We start from the raw sequence: 17,323 nt of genomic DNA, 5'->3' as shown, positions 1-17,323 counted from the left end.
GGCAACCCAAGCCTACACTGTGTATGAAAGGAAGCTTGGCTTAGGCCACCCTCTCTTCTGAATAGAATTTTGTTCCCTTCTTCTTTGCCAATCCAGGTGCCTCAAATCTTTCACAACCTCTCTGGAAGCCCATCTCCAGTAAGTTCTCTACTTAACATACCCCTGGGTTAGTACTCCATCTGCTCACATCACAGAACATTCTTGTTGGCACTTAATGTTGCTTTGTATTTCTTTGTCTTCCAAATTCCATCTCATGTTTCCAAATACGCAAAATTCCTTCTATTATACCTCAAGATCCTGAGAGCAGGGACTCTACCATTTAATTTCTTTCAACCCTAGAAAGAATTTAGTGCATTGATCTTTGTGAAATCCCCAAGTGACATAATATTCTTATTGTTATGAGAAAGGTTTTGGATGGTTTTCTCCCACCTGTGTAATACCATTAACCATTCTCTAGCTCTTCCTTTAAAACACATTGTTTTTGTTCGATAATGTTTGGAGGTGTCCTTTTTATGTTAGATTTAGATTTAAAAAATTTTTTTTAAAAAGAATAGACCGGGCATGGTGGCTCTTGCCTGTAATCCCAGCACTTTGGGATGCCGAGGTGGGTGGATCACCTGAGGTCAGTAGTTCGAGACCAGCCTGGCCAACAGGGTGAAATCCCGTCTCTACTGAAAATGCAAAAAAATTAGCTGGGCATGGTGGTGCGCGTCTGTAGTCGCAGCTACTTGAGAGGCTGGGGCACAAGAATTGCTTGAACCCCCGAGGCAGAGGTCGCAGTGAGTTGAGATCGCGCCACTCCACTCCAGCCTGGGGGACACAGCGAGACTCCACCTCAAAAAAACAAAAAACAAAAAATAATTTTTTTAAAAAAGAAAAAAAACATTGACTGGTAGTGTCACCTGTTCCTGGATGTTTCAATAGTAACATATAGGCTCCGCTGGCCCAATGTAGAAATTTGGTAAAATTGAATGAGTCGAATGAGCGCTTTCTAAGTTACATTTTACGCTTGTAGATGAAAAGCGTGTCTTTTAAAGAGAAGCACCATGAACAAAGTCCCAAGGCAAATGACCAACCTGAGCTGGCTGTGGTTGCAATTAGAACTGAACTGACCTTCAGCCCGAGGCCTTACAAGTTGGCTGAGCAGAACAAGAATGTCAACTCCTGGCTCCTTGAGATTCCCTTACATGACATTGACAATAAGGAGGACATTAGAAGAACTGAAACTGTCTCTGACTCACTATAATTTAAGTTCCCCTTAAAAGCCTAGAGACAGAAATTCATAAAATCAATGAGACCAGCTGTCAAGACGTGTCACGCTACTGTCTCTGCTGCCACTGTTAATCACAGCATAAAGGCATGAAGATGCCACAGGCAGACTCTGAGTGTTCATCAGTGACCATGCTTGGAGGCAGTCATGGCTCGAGCCTGTGGTGGAAGTGTGAGGGACGGAGTGGGTCTCCTGGCTCTGCTGCGGACTGTATCTGAACCAGGCAGCAAAGGTTTACCTCTGCGTATTAATATCTTCAAAGAAAGTTAATTCCCTGTTCTTTGACTATCGCCTGGGGACATTATGAGGATAAAGAAGAAAATAAATACGGAAAAGTATGTGTTATTTGGGATTAAAATCTCCCTGGAATATACAGATTTGCCAATTCAAAAACTTTCTTCCTCTTTTTGATTCACTGAAATCGTTGGCTACTATCGGTTGGGTGAGGTTGTTCTTAAGAGTAGACACCAGGCACATATATGCTTCTTCTGTGCTATGACATTATTCACAAAATAAAAATGTGTTTCTTCTTAATGTTTGTGAAACTGTAAAAAAAGAAGTGTCTATTTCAGTGTTAATGGGATTTTTAAGTAATATATAAAAAAAGGGCTTATGTGCAAAATTATGCATCCACATCTGTTGTGTTACTTTAGCCACTCATTGAGAATAAGTACATACAACCCACAAAAGAGAAGATGTATTTCGGGCTCTGGAGAGAAACCAATTCTGGTATTTTCAGGAAATCATGTCTACTTCAGTAACTGACTGAAGTTTGAGCCCAGTTCAGTTAGAAAATAACCCATCTGGATGCCAAACAAGAAAGGAGAGATGTTCACACTGGTATCCAAGTCATCACCTGACAGTCTACATCTGTCTGGGCTTCTGTTTTTAAGGACAGGCCGTATATAATCGTCTCTGTTTTTGTTTTGTTTGTTTTAAAGAAAAAAAGAAAAAACCCAAATTTGGAAGGGCTCTCTTTTAGGTTTCAAAAGGAAAGCTCAGAAACAAAAAAATCACTTCACTCGGAACGTGGGAAATGAAGAGTAAGGAAAAGTCAAGGGGAATTTTTAAAAGTTTGGTTTCTAAGGTCACTTCAGATTCTACTCTGCAGTAAGTACAATTGAGAGAGGCTTAAAATGCAGAAAAGAGACAACATCTGCTCGAGCTTAGGCGCAAGATGCGGAGAGGCAGAAGTCAAGCGGTTCCGATACCTGGTCGAGTGGTCAGTCCTCGGTCAGCAGCAGGGCGGGCATCAACAGGCTCAACTGGGCGCAGGAAGCAAGGGACACAGAAAGCAAACAAGACAAATCAAGATGGTAAGTCGTGGCTCCTGAACATAGTCGAGCAGGGAAAAAAGCATATGCAATAAACAAGTTACAAAAAAGCAGCAGCCAGAAAAGAACCACAGTGAGTTAATCCCGAGCATCAAGGACCAGGAGGGGCACCACTTTAAATGGCTTATCGCTATTGATGTGCCAGTCCTGCTCCTTAGTTTTCTAATAAAAGCCCTCACCAGTATATGCAGCAACATCAAAGAAGAGGGGTGGGGAGGGTGGATTTCCCTCTGAGCTAGTTTAGAGAGAGTTTCTTGGCTTTTGATTAGAAATAAAATATTCCCAGCCTAGCAGAAAACCTTAAAGATACTTCCTTTTACAACTGCCCGATCTTATCTTATTTTACAGTTAATTAACTACAAAAGGACTCTGTTAAATTTCCAGGGGAAGTGCAAATATGAATTTATCAGGAGAGCAAAGTTTCACCACATAATCTGCCATTTAGTGAGTGAATCAAATTTGTCCTTAGTATGAGGGCAGAAGAGGGAAACCACAGTCTTTTTCTCACTTTTTCAAAAAGGCTGGTTTCCATTTGACAGATGACATACAGCTGAAACATGTGAAATGAGGATATTTCATTTTATATTTGCCATTGTTCACAATTTTCCCTTTGTGTGTGTTCTGGGTCTGACCCAAAGAAAGCAGTGTAGACAGCATGATATTCCTCACCATCATCTGACCTTTCCAAAGCACTTCTGATGCTCAGAAAATACTTCCTTGTTTTACAATGGTGTTTGAAGAAACAAGGAATGGGGACAAAAGCAAAGTTTTTAGGATTAATAAATGGTCATAGGGTAAATGAAGCCATGGAGTGGAGGTACAGGGGGAAGACCCTTTGGTAAGGTGGCCAAGTGTAAAGGGAAAAAGGTAAGACAAAGTGAGCACAGGTGCTGAAGGAGACACGGTGTGCTCGATGAAATGGCTTCTAACAATTTCAGCAAAACCATCCAGCTTACTGATGCACACAGGCCAGGCATTCAAAGGTGGGATTCTCAGTCCAAATCGATTTTGGATGCCACATGTTAATAGAAACAGTGAGGGAGGGAAAAAAGTGGCAGTAAGCCAAGTCTCCAAAATATAAGAAAATATTTCCGGGAGCACTAGGACATGTGGATGAAATAAAAATTTGGTCCTTTCTCATGTAGAGACTGGCAGCATGGTGAAGTCAAAAGGAGGGTGAGGCATCTAATCCCAGGCTTGGGCCCAACATTTACAACATCTATGGCCTTGGGCAAGTGCCCACTTCTGTGGCTGTTTCTCCATATGGAAACAGAAATGTTAACATCTGCATCTTCTAATTATGGTGAGGAACAAATAACCTTTAAAACCTGTTTGAGACACTACCAAATACTACAGAACTGCACTGATTAAATATCTATGATTAAATATTCCATAGTAACTACTGATGCGAGAATGACTATTCTCTAGTATTTCACTAGTGCGTTAGAGGAAGACATACTTCACTTCCTTCTGCAACTCCCAAAGACATTTCGACAATGAAGTTTGGTTTTTCTATACTTCATTTTTTTTCCTATTTGCAACAACCTGTAATGAGTAACTGTATTACTCCTTGTAAAATGCAGTTAGTTGAAAGGTCATTGTACTTTGTGAGAATCTCCTGATGACAAGGGACCCAAATAGTGCTTCAACTGCAGTTAAGAACACAACAAACCACATGCACGAGGGCAAACACGCACCTTGAAGTGGTGGTGAGCACATACATCAATAGTTACATTATCAGAAAATGTATATGCAACTCAGGGGGCAGTAAGTTAAGTGTACCTGTGGTTTAAATGCAGGCTGAGGAGCTGCTAGTCCCACCGGCCACTGCTAATATCACCACTGACTTTCTTTGTGATCTGGGGCCAATCACATTCTTTCTGAACGTCAGTTGTGTCACAAAGTAAATGGTTTTTTTCCAGGGTTCAAATGCGTATACTTATATGAAAGAAACTTACAAATGATATAGTCCTATAAGTTTCTCTGCCTCTCCCCGCTCTTTTTTTTTTTAAATAGGCATGTATCATTTAAAAACAATAATAAACCTTTCCTATTTTTTAGGAAGATTAAACAAAACTAGTTTCAGTGACATAAACCCTAATCTGCTTTAAAAGATTGAAGCTGATTTAGTATAAATTAATGCTCAAAAAATAAGTAGCTCAGGGAGCAGACATTAAAAAACAGTTCTTTTTTAAAAGGCAATTATGATATCATTGCCAAAAAAAAAAAAGAATACACACCAACAAAACAAAGTAGTGTGTTATTTCCCAATCCATTGCAACTACTTTCCAATTTTTCCAATGGACCTTTGCTTAACCAGACAGTAACTTCATCAAAAAAGTGTTAAAAAAAATCTTACATTGGCTGTTTAGTAATTTAAAAACAAGAAATACATTATCTTATCTTTAACTTTTAATAGAGTTAAAATGTAATCAGAAATGAGTTATTCTCTTGCTCTCAGTAGCTTTGAATCAAATCCTTTGCTGTAAGAGGAGAGAAAAAGAATGGTCAGACCTCTGGGATTTTTGAGTTTGTTACTTCTGGTGTTCTTTGTAATAAACCTAAACTATTAACCGTGCTGCCTTGTACAAACTCTCTACCAGGCCAAAGGTAATGAGGAATCAGCAGTACACCAGTTTTACATATCGATAAGAGGCCTGACCAGAACTGGTTTGTAAGTTTAATGAAATATTTATTTAATCTAAATTTCAACATTTAAATTGGCTTCCTCATTGCCTCTATAAAGCTAGTTAAAAATATACTAGAAGGCAGCTTCACATTTTGCAAATACATCCATACGGTCTTATTAAGACCTGCTGTGTCTCTCTAAAAATATTATTTTATCTACATATTATATCTAGGTATTATCTACAAAGAGGCAGACTGTTGGTCACAAAGACTTCCTGGCGGTCACTGCATGCTATGCTGCTCTTTGTGGCTGCCCTTCTCAGGCAGTCAGGAAAAAGTAGAACAAACACAAATGTCATTAATGCTAATGCTTCCAGCCAGATCATTTCATGATCTGTGAGCACAATTCTGTAACAACGGCTTCATTTCAGCCTAGGCATTCATTTAGGTTTTGTGGATGTGAAAACCAAAGAATAAAAATTTCTTAAGGCAAATCGCAGCACATTGGAAAACTGTGATATGCTTATTTTCTTCAATGTAAATTTAAAAAATGGGCATCAGACCCTCCTCTGGATTTCACTGATTGTTCTTGAGAAAAACAACAAATTTTTGGTAAGCGTTTGAAACTATGATAATGAGGACTGCATGAAGAACAAAAGGAAATCCTTTGAGAATTTTAGATATTTTCAGTAGTTGTGTGTATGCGTGTGTGCGCACATGTCTGTAAAAAGAAAGACTAACAAGTTTCTGGGGAGAGGTGGGAGATGGTGTGACAAGAGAGATGGCTTTAGGACTGTATCTCATTATATGGCTTATTATATTCATTATTTTAAGGATACACTGTTCAGGCCATACGGTGATTCATCTTGAGACAGGCTGATAAAGTCTCTCTAATAAGATCCTGGCTCCATTAAAAAAAAAAAAGCTACCACTGACATTTACTATGTTCCAGGAATTTTGCTAAGAGCTTTTTTATGCCTTCTTATTTAATGCTCATACTATACCTCTGAGTTAGGAATTATTGTCAACCTTATTTTACAGCGAGGAAGCAGCCAGAGAGACTAAGTAACTTGCTCATAAGCGCATAGCTGAGCTGGAATTTAAACTCGGGTCTGTATCCTTCAGGAGTTCAGGGGTGTGGGGTAGTATTTAATATCCTATGAGATGATGGCTGTCTATTTTATTTAAAAACAAATTGGGGCTGGGCGCCGTGGCTCATGCTTGTAATCCCAGCACTTTGGGAGGCTGAGGTGGGTGGATCACAAGGTTAGGAGATTGAGACCATCCTGGCTAACACGGTGAAACCCTATCTCTAGTAAAAATACAAAAAATTAGCCGGGCGTGGCGGTGGGCGCCTGTAGTCCCAGCTACTGGGGAGGCTGAAGCAGGAAAATGGCATGAACTTGGGAGGCGGAGCTTGCAGTGAGCCAAGATTGCGCCACTGCACTCCAGCCAGCCTGGGCGACAGAGCGAGACTCCGTCTCAAAAAAAAAAAAAAAAAAATGCTGAAGTGGCTTTTCAAATTGTTTGCTATAATCAATATATATCAGTGTTGGGACTGGTAATGAAGAGTACTGCAACGCAAGACTCTGACACTGCAAGTTCTGTTGCTCCCAATATTGTTACACCAGATTCTACTGTTCAAACGGAATCATCTAACAAGAATATCAGCTCTTTTCACGAGGCCTAGGCAATGTAATAGCTGCACGTTTGTCAAGTATCCGGAAGTACTTAATCAAGGTCTTTGCTCAAATGGACATCTTGGCAATACCCAAGGGTTTCAGTGTTTGTGTGTGTGTGTGTACATGCACACGTGTGCACGCAGATTTTCTCCTAAGGCTGATGCTACAAGGTATGCTGTTAGTAAAAGAGCAAATTTAGTGTGCATTCAATTTACAAAATGAGATCGGACATTTTTCACTAAAAATTCTCATTAGAGACTGAACGAAGAGGACCTTCAATGACCAAAATGTATCCACCTGTAAAGAAAGAAACAATCCGCACTCAATACATTTAATAGGGCAGTTGTCCAGGTCTTTGATAATGAACTGTCCCTAAAATTGTTTTCTTCTATGTGATTAAGAACTATTTTCATAAATGGTAAAGTTTTAACTATTTTTACATTGTCAGTAACATGCTGTTTGTATCTGCTATTACTGTAAGGTGCCCTTTTTCAAATTAAGGAAACAAATTTGGGGTAATGATTCACATTGTGAAAATAGTTATATATTTTCTGCAATGGTTCTTTAGAAAAAACTTGTCCAGTGCACTTAAGGTCTAATATTATATTTAGATTTAGTCTGAGGAGTGTACTAATTGCATGTTATAAGGTATATTATATATATTTTTTTACTTTTTATTATTTTTTATTTATTTTTTTTAAATTTAAAGTCTCGCTCTGTCACCCAGGCTGGAGTGCACTGGCGTGATCTCGGCTCGCTGCAAGCTCCGCCTCCCGGGTTCATGCCATTCTCCTGCCTCAGCCTCCCGAGTAGCTGGGACTACAGGCGCCGACAGGGTTTCACCGTGTTAGCCAGGATGGTCTCGATCTCCTGACCTTGTGATCTGCTCACCTCAGCCTCCCAAAGTCCTGGGATTACAGGCGTGAACCATGGTGCCTGGCCTATAAGGTATATTATAAATATGAAATCTCCATCAACATTTGCTGCTTTGATAAAGAAAATCAGGTAAAGTGCTGTAGTGTTCTTAAAAAACATGTTATTTGTATCTAGAAATCAAGGTGTTTGTGTGTAATTGTATACTTCTGAACATGTAGAAAAAAGATAAAAGAAGCTGAAAGATATTCTTGCCTGAACAGATACTTCTGCTAAGAAATCCCTGTGAAAAAGGATGCCATCTACTGCTCAAATTTGTTGATTGATAGAGAAGAATCTTACTTCTCTAAGATACCAAAGGAAAAAATATTTAGAGCAATGTGCTCCTTAATTTTGGCAGCTGCCTTAAATTTAATTTTCTAAACACAAATTAAGTCTTAAGCAAAATTAAATTTTATTTATATGTAGTTCTCTATCCTTGCCTTTAACATTTAATTCAATCTGAAATTTCATGTACGAATAAGTAGCCAGTGAAGACTACTTTGGTGCGTATCAAATCTGCACCTCTGCAGGCCCCCAAAACTCCTTTCTGTTGGTAAATTGTAATTTTTCCTTATTTCACTATCTGCTTTTTTGGAAGGTGGCATTCTAGATCATTATGTCATAAACACAAGTTGAATTTTGTGCTTCCATTCCAGAGGGAACAATATACCTCACAGTTAAACATTTCTAAAAAACTCCTACCCAAAGTCATCACTTAAGAACTTAGTCTCCTGGTGCCTCCACTGCCTCATTTGAAAAAGTCATAAACATAATATATGACATATAGTACATGCTCTTTATCCACTTTTATTGTTATATAATGTACCATTTTATATTAAGAAGAGAAACAGGAAAGTAAAAATTAGAAGAATGTTATTGCCACACATTTTCCTTGTGAAGAACTGCCTCTTCAGTAATATACTGTGGCTCCCCTTTGGCCAGGAGTTTTCACTTGAAGGATAATATTCCCTAGAATGCAAACCTGGACATGTGGGAAACAAGAGGCCCTTTACTTGCAAATGTTATGTAAATCGTTACCATTCTGTTTTGCCACCTATACAATGGAGTTGTTGTCTTTTCCAACAATTGGCAGTTTACTTGCTTTGCAGCATAAAAAATATAAAGTATAATTTACACAGATACAATATTATTTTAATGACATAGTAACTCCTAATATTTACTTTTTAAAGTAAAATTGAAATGAAAATATTTATGACTACATCAAAAAAAATTCACCACTCAAGAACATACAAAAGATAACGCTCTCTCTCGCACACACGTATGTATGTGTATATATACCTCCCAGAATGCCCTTGCTGGCTCAGGGGACTCTTACCTTCGTTTTCTGTGTTGGCTGGCACAGAGTCAGCCCCAAAAGAATGCCACGGCTGGAGATCGTCCAGGCTGAACTCTCCATTCACGGGAAGAAGCTCCACGGTGGTTTTCGTTTCGGTCAAAGATGGCATGAGAGCATCGTTTCCATAACTGATCCTTGGTTCACTAATCATGTTGGCCAAGACGTCATCTGAATAGTTTTGCTCTTTCTGAAGCAGCTCATCTAAACCAAACAAAATCATCTCTTTGTTGAGTAACAACAATCACAACAGCAGTAGCAGCAGCCACTATTTACTTCTGCCAGGCATGACTTCAACTGCTTTCACATGCATGATCGCGTTTAGAGCCATGGCATAGGTACCATTATCATCTCCCTTTTACAGATGTGAAAACTGAGGCACATGACATTCAAGCTACTTATGCAAAGTCACAGCTCACAAGAGCTCCTGGCAGGACTGGAGTCAGGAGCATGGCAGCCGGCCAGTGTGCTGCAGTGTGGCACCCCTAGAGGTGAAAGGCCACAGGAGCTCAGTTGCCATTTCCTCCTGACACAGTTAGATGTCCCTAGCATACAATGATCGCACAGGAGTAAACACCAGGCTTTGGTGTGGCGGCAGTAAGCAAGGCACAAGCTCATTCAACCTGAAAGACAACAGAGAATCTCCTGTCTTGACTTGCACACTTGCAAGGATAAGAAAAGCATGAAAGGGCCAGTAGTTTGCTACCTTCTTGAATAGTTTTCACTGTTTTGCCTTGAAAAAACAATCTGCATTTCCTAAATGCTCCTCTTGTGCCACATGACCTATGCTCTGAGGCAACAAGGAAACCGTTCCCTTGCCCTTCCAGATGTAGCCCTGCAGACAGACATCCATCCTTCTCTGGACTTAACCACCCCTGGCTCCCCGTATTTCCCAATGTGAGCAGACACCAAATATCCTGCCTTTCTCCTCTGTTGCTTCCCTTTCCAAAGAATGCTGTCAGTGCCGCCTACCCCCCCCCTCCGCCCAACTTTAAAAGGTGATTAAACAAGAATCAACTTTCTGGAACATCATTGACTTATCTTTTTTTACTGGAAAAAAGAGCTTAGAATATAATCTTGTATCATGTGTAATTACTGCTTTAAAAACTGACCCCAGGATATCAAGATTTGTGAGTTTTCTCTTATGTTACCAAAGATTCACCATGTTTTTCTCTGATTTTTACAAATCAGAGACCGACATAGCATTGCACTATTAACAATAATATTTGATTAACCACAATGTCTCATTTTCCAATCATATCTGTGTCAAGAGTTTGCTGTAGTATATATTTCAGACACATCACTGGTTAGTTTTATTGCTAGAGAAAATGAAAATAAGATCAGGATTTAAATTTGATTTGTAACATTTTACAATCATCTTTCAAATTCTCTTTTATATTGACAAAAAATGTATCTGAAAAATTAAAATTCTGTTCAAATATACCCATTAAAATAATTTGATGGAATAGCATTAAAGCATGTGATTAATATCTTTTCATGTAGTCAGTTTTATTGCAAGAGAGAGATTTTAAATGATGAAGTCCCAAGCAAATCAGTCCTTTTGAAGTCTAATCTGAGTTATAATATATCCCTATTCACTGTGGCACCATTTCTAAAATTCAATACTTGATGCGCATGATGACCTTTCCCTTACAGATAAAAGACCCTCATTAGATTTTCCTCCAACTTTTTTTTTCATGTCTTATAAAGCCATAGGTAGCGACTAATAACTTAGCCAATGTCCGATTAAATAAATTAAATGAGCATTTCTTTTATATAAATCTTTTGCTTGTGACTGTTAAGCACTTACTATGCTAAAGAGAGGATATTCTGGAATACTAATAATTACTGGTGCATACACATTCATCTTGACAGGAAATAACCTTTGCCAACGAGAAAGCTCTTGGACCCCCCAGGGGCTATGCTGTTCCTGGGTCTGTGGTATTTACTATCACTTACCCTGTCCTTTATTTGGAAATGTTCTCACTGTTTTGCATACACGGTACTTATCTTCTTCCCTGTGACATCTCTGAATAACTCTTCTTACTCTTTTTTTCTCCTCTCTTCATCCCTGTCATTTTCTTCTTGTATCTCTTTCCATCTCTTTCTACAGTTCTCCCCTTTGATCCCATCGACTCTTGCAACTCTAAAGAGCTCCTGCTTTGGGTGAATCTGAAATGTATTTCCCTAGCTTCGACTTCTCCCTCCCACTCAAATTCGTATATTTCCAACAGTTTGCTGGAGATACCAACTTAGGGCTCCCTCCTGATCTATGCACTTGCTAGGTACACAACTGTACTCAAGGTCCCTGGCTTTCCCTTCCGCCTTTCCTGTTTTCTAATCATGGCAGAACCATTCTCCCTCCCAGTCACAGGCTTGAATCCTTCAGAGCCATCCAGGACTCCCTGTATTTCTTCGTGTCCGGTACTTAAACTACTGACAAATCCTTTGGCATTCTATTTCTGAATTCTCTCAGCCATTTCCTGCTTGCTTTTCCACACCACCCTCACCGCCCCTAGGAATATGATTACTTTTCACCTGGATAATTACGATAGTCTCCTCACTGCTTGCTATGGTCTGAATGTCCCCCAAAGTCATGTGTTGAAACTTAAATCTCCGCTGTGGTAGTAGTGAGAGATGGGGTCTTCTGGAAAGCAACTCATGAGAGAGTTCCACCCCCTGCCCCCGAAGGGACTACTGCCTTCTAAAAGGGCTAGAGGAAACCAGCACAGGCCCCTTTTTCTGCATCTGCCATGTGAGAACACAGTGTTTGTTGCCTCTGGAGGATGCAGCCACAAGGCGCCATTTAAAATTTTTTATTTTTTGAGATGGAGTCTCGCTCTGTTGCCCAGGCTGGAGTGCAGTGGCACAATCTCGGCTCACTGCAAGCTCCGCCTCCCGGGTTCAAGCCATTCTCCTGCCTCAGCCTCCCGAGTAGATGGGACTACAGGCGCCCGCCACCACGCCCAGCTAATTTTTTGTATTTTTAGTAGAGACGGGGTTTCACCATGTTGGCCAGGATGGTCTTGATCTCCTGACCTCGTGATCCACCCGCCTCGGCCTCCCAAAGTGCTGGGATTACAGGCGTGAGCCACTGAGCCCGGCTAAGGCGCCATTTTAAAAGTAGAGAGACTAGGCCCTCGACACACAATGACGTGCCTGCGCCTTGATCCTGGGCTTCTCAGCCTCCAGAATTGTAGTGTTTCTATTGTTTATAAATTACCCAGTCTCTGGTGTCATTACAACAGTACAAACCGACTCAGACAATGGTCTCCCTGCTGGTTTTTATTTTATGTTTGGTTCCCGAAATGTTTTCCTGACACACAAGAATGGCTCCCCCTTTGTTTCAGTGGGTCTTCATTTTCTACTGAATTAATTCCAACTCCTTTGCCAGATGCTGAAGGCCCTCTGTGGTCTGGGTCCACCCCGTATTTCTAGCCATGGAACTCACAGCTCCTAGCTGTCTACACCACACCTCTCTCTCAGGCTAAATAGCTTGGGGTATTCCCAGAAAAGACCATGTATACCCATTCTGACACTTTTGTTCTCTATTCCTGCTATCTCGGAAGCCCATCTCTGTTCATCTACATTATTTGAACTCTTTAGAGCCCAGCTCAAATGCCCTCTCCAGGCATTATCAATCTGATGGGACGAGACTGAGGCTGGGAGAAAGGAACCAATCTCTTCCAGACCCAGTGGCCAGTAAGCACCAGTGCCGAAATCCAAGTCTTGGGCTTCATAACACCAGCCTTCCCATGTTCAGCCCCTATCTATTTCAGCCTCTCGTATTATCACAAAAGTAGCTGTAAAAATTAGGCATTATTAAGCATGTCTGTTCCAATATCTTTAACAGTCTCTTCCACTCTTGTGGATTGGTAAGCTGACTTAATCACTGCTAGTCCTATGGAATGGTTATTGCATTTGGTCACCAAATAGGCATTTCTCAGGCAGGGGCAGCTGGAAAGGGCCCTGTGACCATCTTAGCCTTTGGCAGTAAAAAGGCAGAGGAGCAAAAGATCACAGTGAGAAATCTTACACTTGTGCTTCACAGAACAGCCAGGGCATCTGAGGCTGAGGTACACCGTGGTACCCTTTTCTCTTTTCTCTGTTACACTGTTGGTAGAAAAGTTCCTCCAAATGGCCACCAGCATGCTGAGCCCCATGGTGGTTAATTTTCCCAGTTTATTATGTTCATTTTCAGAAAATGTAAGTGAACGAATGACAGATTCGAGAAAAGTTACATTTTTAGCAGAGTGAAACACACTTAGCCTTTTGTTGTTGTTGTTGTTGTTCAAAATAGGAAGAAATCCACATTTCTATCTTAATTCAACACAGAAAATTTAGAAATAACCACCCCTGGCTATGTCGTTTAGAACAATGAACCTCTGCCTCCTGGGTTCAAGCGATTCTCCTGCCTCAGTCCCCTGAGTAGCTGTGATTACAGGCACACACTACCATGACCGGATAGTTTTTATGTTTTTAGTAGAGACAGAGTTTCTCCATGTTGGCCAGGCTGGTCTCAAACTCCTGACCTCAGGCGATCTGCCTGCCTTGGCCTCACAAAGTGCTGGGATGAGGCGGGAGCCACTGCGCCTGGCTGTCAGTGTAGTTTTAAGAGAAAAAAAGAGGTAGACATGATGGATTACCATTATCAGAAGTAGAATTCAATTTCGTCATCATAAAATGTCTAAGGCAGCCAGCTACCCGTAGACAGGACTAAGGGCTCAGGATTTTAACAGTGGCTTACACACTGGCACTGGGCAATTGAGCCTATGACAAAATACCTAGAGACAAATAGGATTCTTTCATTGTTCATTCTGAGTGGGACTTTCTTTGACTTCCATGGTGAGACTAATCACACCAAAACCACACTTCCACTACATTAGTGGCCCTGATGGATTATCCTTTTATCTGAATTAATTTAATACTTAATTACAACGCTCTGATGGCCTGCAATGGGGATTTTCAGAGCTTTTAAGTATCTACATTTGCCAACCGCTATATTAAACTAAGAGACTTTGCTTATTTTCCTCCCAAGACTTATTTTTTCCCCCTCTAAAAGCTATTTGTTACGACCCAAAATTGTAGCAGTTATCTTTGAAGTCAAATATCTTCTATAATATCCAAGCATTTGAGCCTTGCAGTTAACAGTGGAAATATTTAACTGAGTTTAGTGATGATAATATTTAAAATATGGCTTAATCAATAACAGAGGTATTTAATTTCAAACACCAAATACCCAATGAACCCCATCACCTTGCTCTTTTAAAAATGCTCTGAGACGGCTGGGCGTGGTGGTTCACGGCTGTAATCTAGCACTTTGGGAGGCCGAGGCGGGTGGATCATGAGGTCAGGAGTTTAAGAGCAGCCTGGCTAACTTGGTGAAACCCCGTCTCTACTAAAAATATAAAAATTAGCTGTGCATGGTGGCGGACGCCTGTAATCCCAGCTACTTGGGAAGCTGAGGCAGGAGAATTGCTTAAACCTGGGAGGCGGAGGTTGCAGTGAGCTGAGATCACGCCACTGCACTCCAGCCTAGGCAACCGAGTAAGACTCTGTCTCCAAAAAAAAAAAAATGCTTTGAGGATGTATACGAGGCATACTTAGAGTAAGAGAGGGAAGAAGCCCTACCACTTAGCTATCTTTGTAAATACTTTAAAGAAAACAACATAAAAAGATAATTGCATCTTCAAACAGCTAAATATTTTGTTTTTTTTAGACATTCATGATCATTCATTTTGAGAAAAATAGGCTTATAAATAGAAGAACTGCTGAATAGGAAGCAGATGAATTCATCTAATATTCTTTTAATTATTAATCCACTAGCCAAATGTCTTCTAAAAATTTAATGGTCACATCTTAGGTTTAAAGAAAATAAAATTCATAGGCATTAAATCAATCAGTTATCTTTTACAAGTGTCAGTTATAATTACTGAACAGCTTCTTCCGTACACTGAACACATGTGGGTTGCTGGAGAAGAACATTTTCTTCATATAAAGGAGGTGCCACTCAGCCTTTTCCCTGTAAAGTTCGGCTGTTAAAGCTCTGATTTGAATCTATCCATCTGACAAAGGTCTAATATCCAGAATCTACAAGGAACTTAAACAAATTTACCAGAAAAAAAAGAAAAACAACCCCATCAAAAAGTGGGCAAAGGATATGAACAGACACTTCTCAAAACAAGACATGTATGTGGCCAACAAACATATGGAAAAAAAAAAGCTCATCATCACTGGTCATCAGAGAAATGCAAATCAAAACCACAATGAGACACCATCTCACACCAGTTGGAATGGTGATCATTAAAAAGTCTGGCAACAACAGATGCTGGTGAGGATGCGGAGAAACAGGCACGCTTTTACACTGTTGGTGGGAGTGTTAGTTCAACCATTGTGGAAGACAGTGAGGAGATTCTGCAAGGATCTAGAACTAGAAATACCATTTGACCCAGCAATCCCATTACTGGGAATATACTCAAAGGATTATAAATCATTCTACTGTAAAGACACATGCACACGTATGTTTACTGTAGCACTATTTATAATAGCAAAGACTTGGAACCAACCAAAATGTCCATCAACGATAGACTGGATAAAGAAAATGTGGCACATATACACCATGGAATACTATGCAGCCATAAAAAGGATGAGTTCATGTCCTTTTGCAGGGACATGGATGAAGCTAGAAACCATCATGCTCAGCAAACTAACACAGGAACAGAAAACCAAACACTCATGTTCTCACTCATAAGTGGGAGCTGAACAATGAGAACACATGGTCACAGGGAGGGGAACATCACACACCAGGGCCTGTCCGGGGGTGGGGTAAAAGGGGAGGGAGAGCATTAGGACAAATACCTAATGCATGCAGAGCTTAAAACCTATATGACGGGTTGATGGGTGCAGCAAACCACCAAGGCACATATATACCTATGTAACAAACCTGCATGCTCAGCACATGTATCCCAGAACTTAAAGTAAACAAAGAAGAAAAAAAAAAGCTTTGATTTGGACGCCAGTGAGAATATGAAGTCCCTCGGCTTGCTGGTTTTTCTTCTGTCTAGGATCGAACCTCCACTGCAATTACTATTTTTCTTACTTTTTGATTCTTTTGGATCCCATGGAAAAATATTTATCTGTAGCTTCTCCACAAAATGGAAACTTTTTAATCTTATCTAACAGGAGATTCGCATATGACCAATTCTTATCTTTTAAATAAAAATTTACTTATGTGCCTGCCTGAAAGGACTGAAGATCATACCTCTACACTCTCTCCCATGTCCGTTCTTTTCTCTCCCCTGACACAGCTGCATTGGAAGTATCTGTAAATGGGATGGACTAATTTTCCCTACCAAGAGGCCCCACTATAAATCAGTAGTCACCCACTCTAGCTAGGCATTTTGCCCACACCAGGACTATGAGATCAGATTTAATTTTCCAATCAGCAGTTCTGTGCATGTCTGATTCTTGGCTCAACATACAACTGCTATGTTGTTTATTATACTTAATCTCTCCATGGCCTCTGAAACTCCCCAAGGCTCGGATTCATTATCCGCAAAATCGTGGGAGGCTGGTTCCATGGTTCTTGCAGTCCCTTCGCTTTGAATCCTTTTGTCTATACTCTTGCTACATGGGTGTTCTCTGGGAGTCTGTTAGACATGCAGGACCTCAGGTCCCACCCAGATCCAGGGAATCAGAATCTGCATGTTAATGTGATCCCCAGGTGACTCTCATGCATGTCACCATCTAAGAAGACCTACCCTCCACCATACTGACCACAGCCACGAGCTGTACCAAGACACCACCACACAACAGCCTCCGTTATCCCTTCATCAGAGAAAAACAAGCATAATGGCTGGGCGTGGTGGCTCACGCCTGTAATCCCAGCACTTTGGGAGGCTGAGGTGGGTGGATCATTTGAGGTCAGGAGTTCAAGACCAGCCTGGCCAACATGGTAAAACCCGTCTCTACTGAAAAAATACAACAATTAGCCAGGCACGGTGGTGTGTACCTGTAATCCCCATTATTCAGGAGGCTGAGGCAGGAGAACTGTTTGAACCCAGGAGGTGGAGGCTGCAGTGAGCCGAGATTGTGCCAACTGCACACCATCCTGGGCAACAGAGCGAGGCTCTGTCTCATA

The 17,323-nt window shown here is 40.7% G+C and overlaps 1 protein-coding gene across 7 annotated transcripts in view; it reads right to left on the bottom strand.

Annotated features, from left to right (window-relative positions):
- Positions 1-17,323, bottom strand: part of APP (amyloid beta precursor protein) — a 286,082-nt gene that overhangs the window by 22,567 nt on the left and 246,192 nt on the right. For 4 of the 7 annotated variants that reach the window (XM_055279350.2, XM_055279348.2, XM_055279352.2 and 1 more), the window contains 2 exons: positions 9,166-9,387; positions 2,482-2,535 (listed from right to left, as the gene is read on the bottom strand). In XM_055279350.2, coding sequence (XP_055135325.1) covers positions 2,482-2,535; positions 9,166-9,387 — 276 coding nt within the window. The remainder of the gene's footprint in view (positions 1-2,481; positions 2,536-9,165; positions 9,388-17,323) is intronic. The other 3 variants (XM_055279351.2, XM_055279349.2, XM_055279354.2) reach the window with 1 other exon arrangement.

Source organism: Symphalangus syndactylus, chromosome 5, assembly GCF_028878055.3.
Source record: "Symphalangus syndactylus isolate Jambi chromosome 5, NHGRI_mSymSyn1-v2.1_pri, whole genome shotgun sequence".
Classification (NCBI taxonomy): Eukaryota; Metazoa; Chordata; class Mammalia; order Primates; family Hylobatidae; genus Symphalangus; species Symphalangus syndactylus.
The sequence above is the reverse complement of the archived record's forward strand: the minus strand, read 5'-3'. Positions and strand labels throughout refer to the sequence as shown.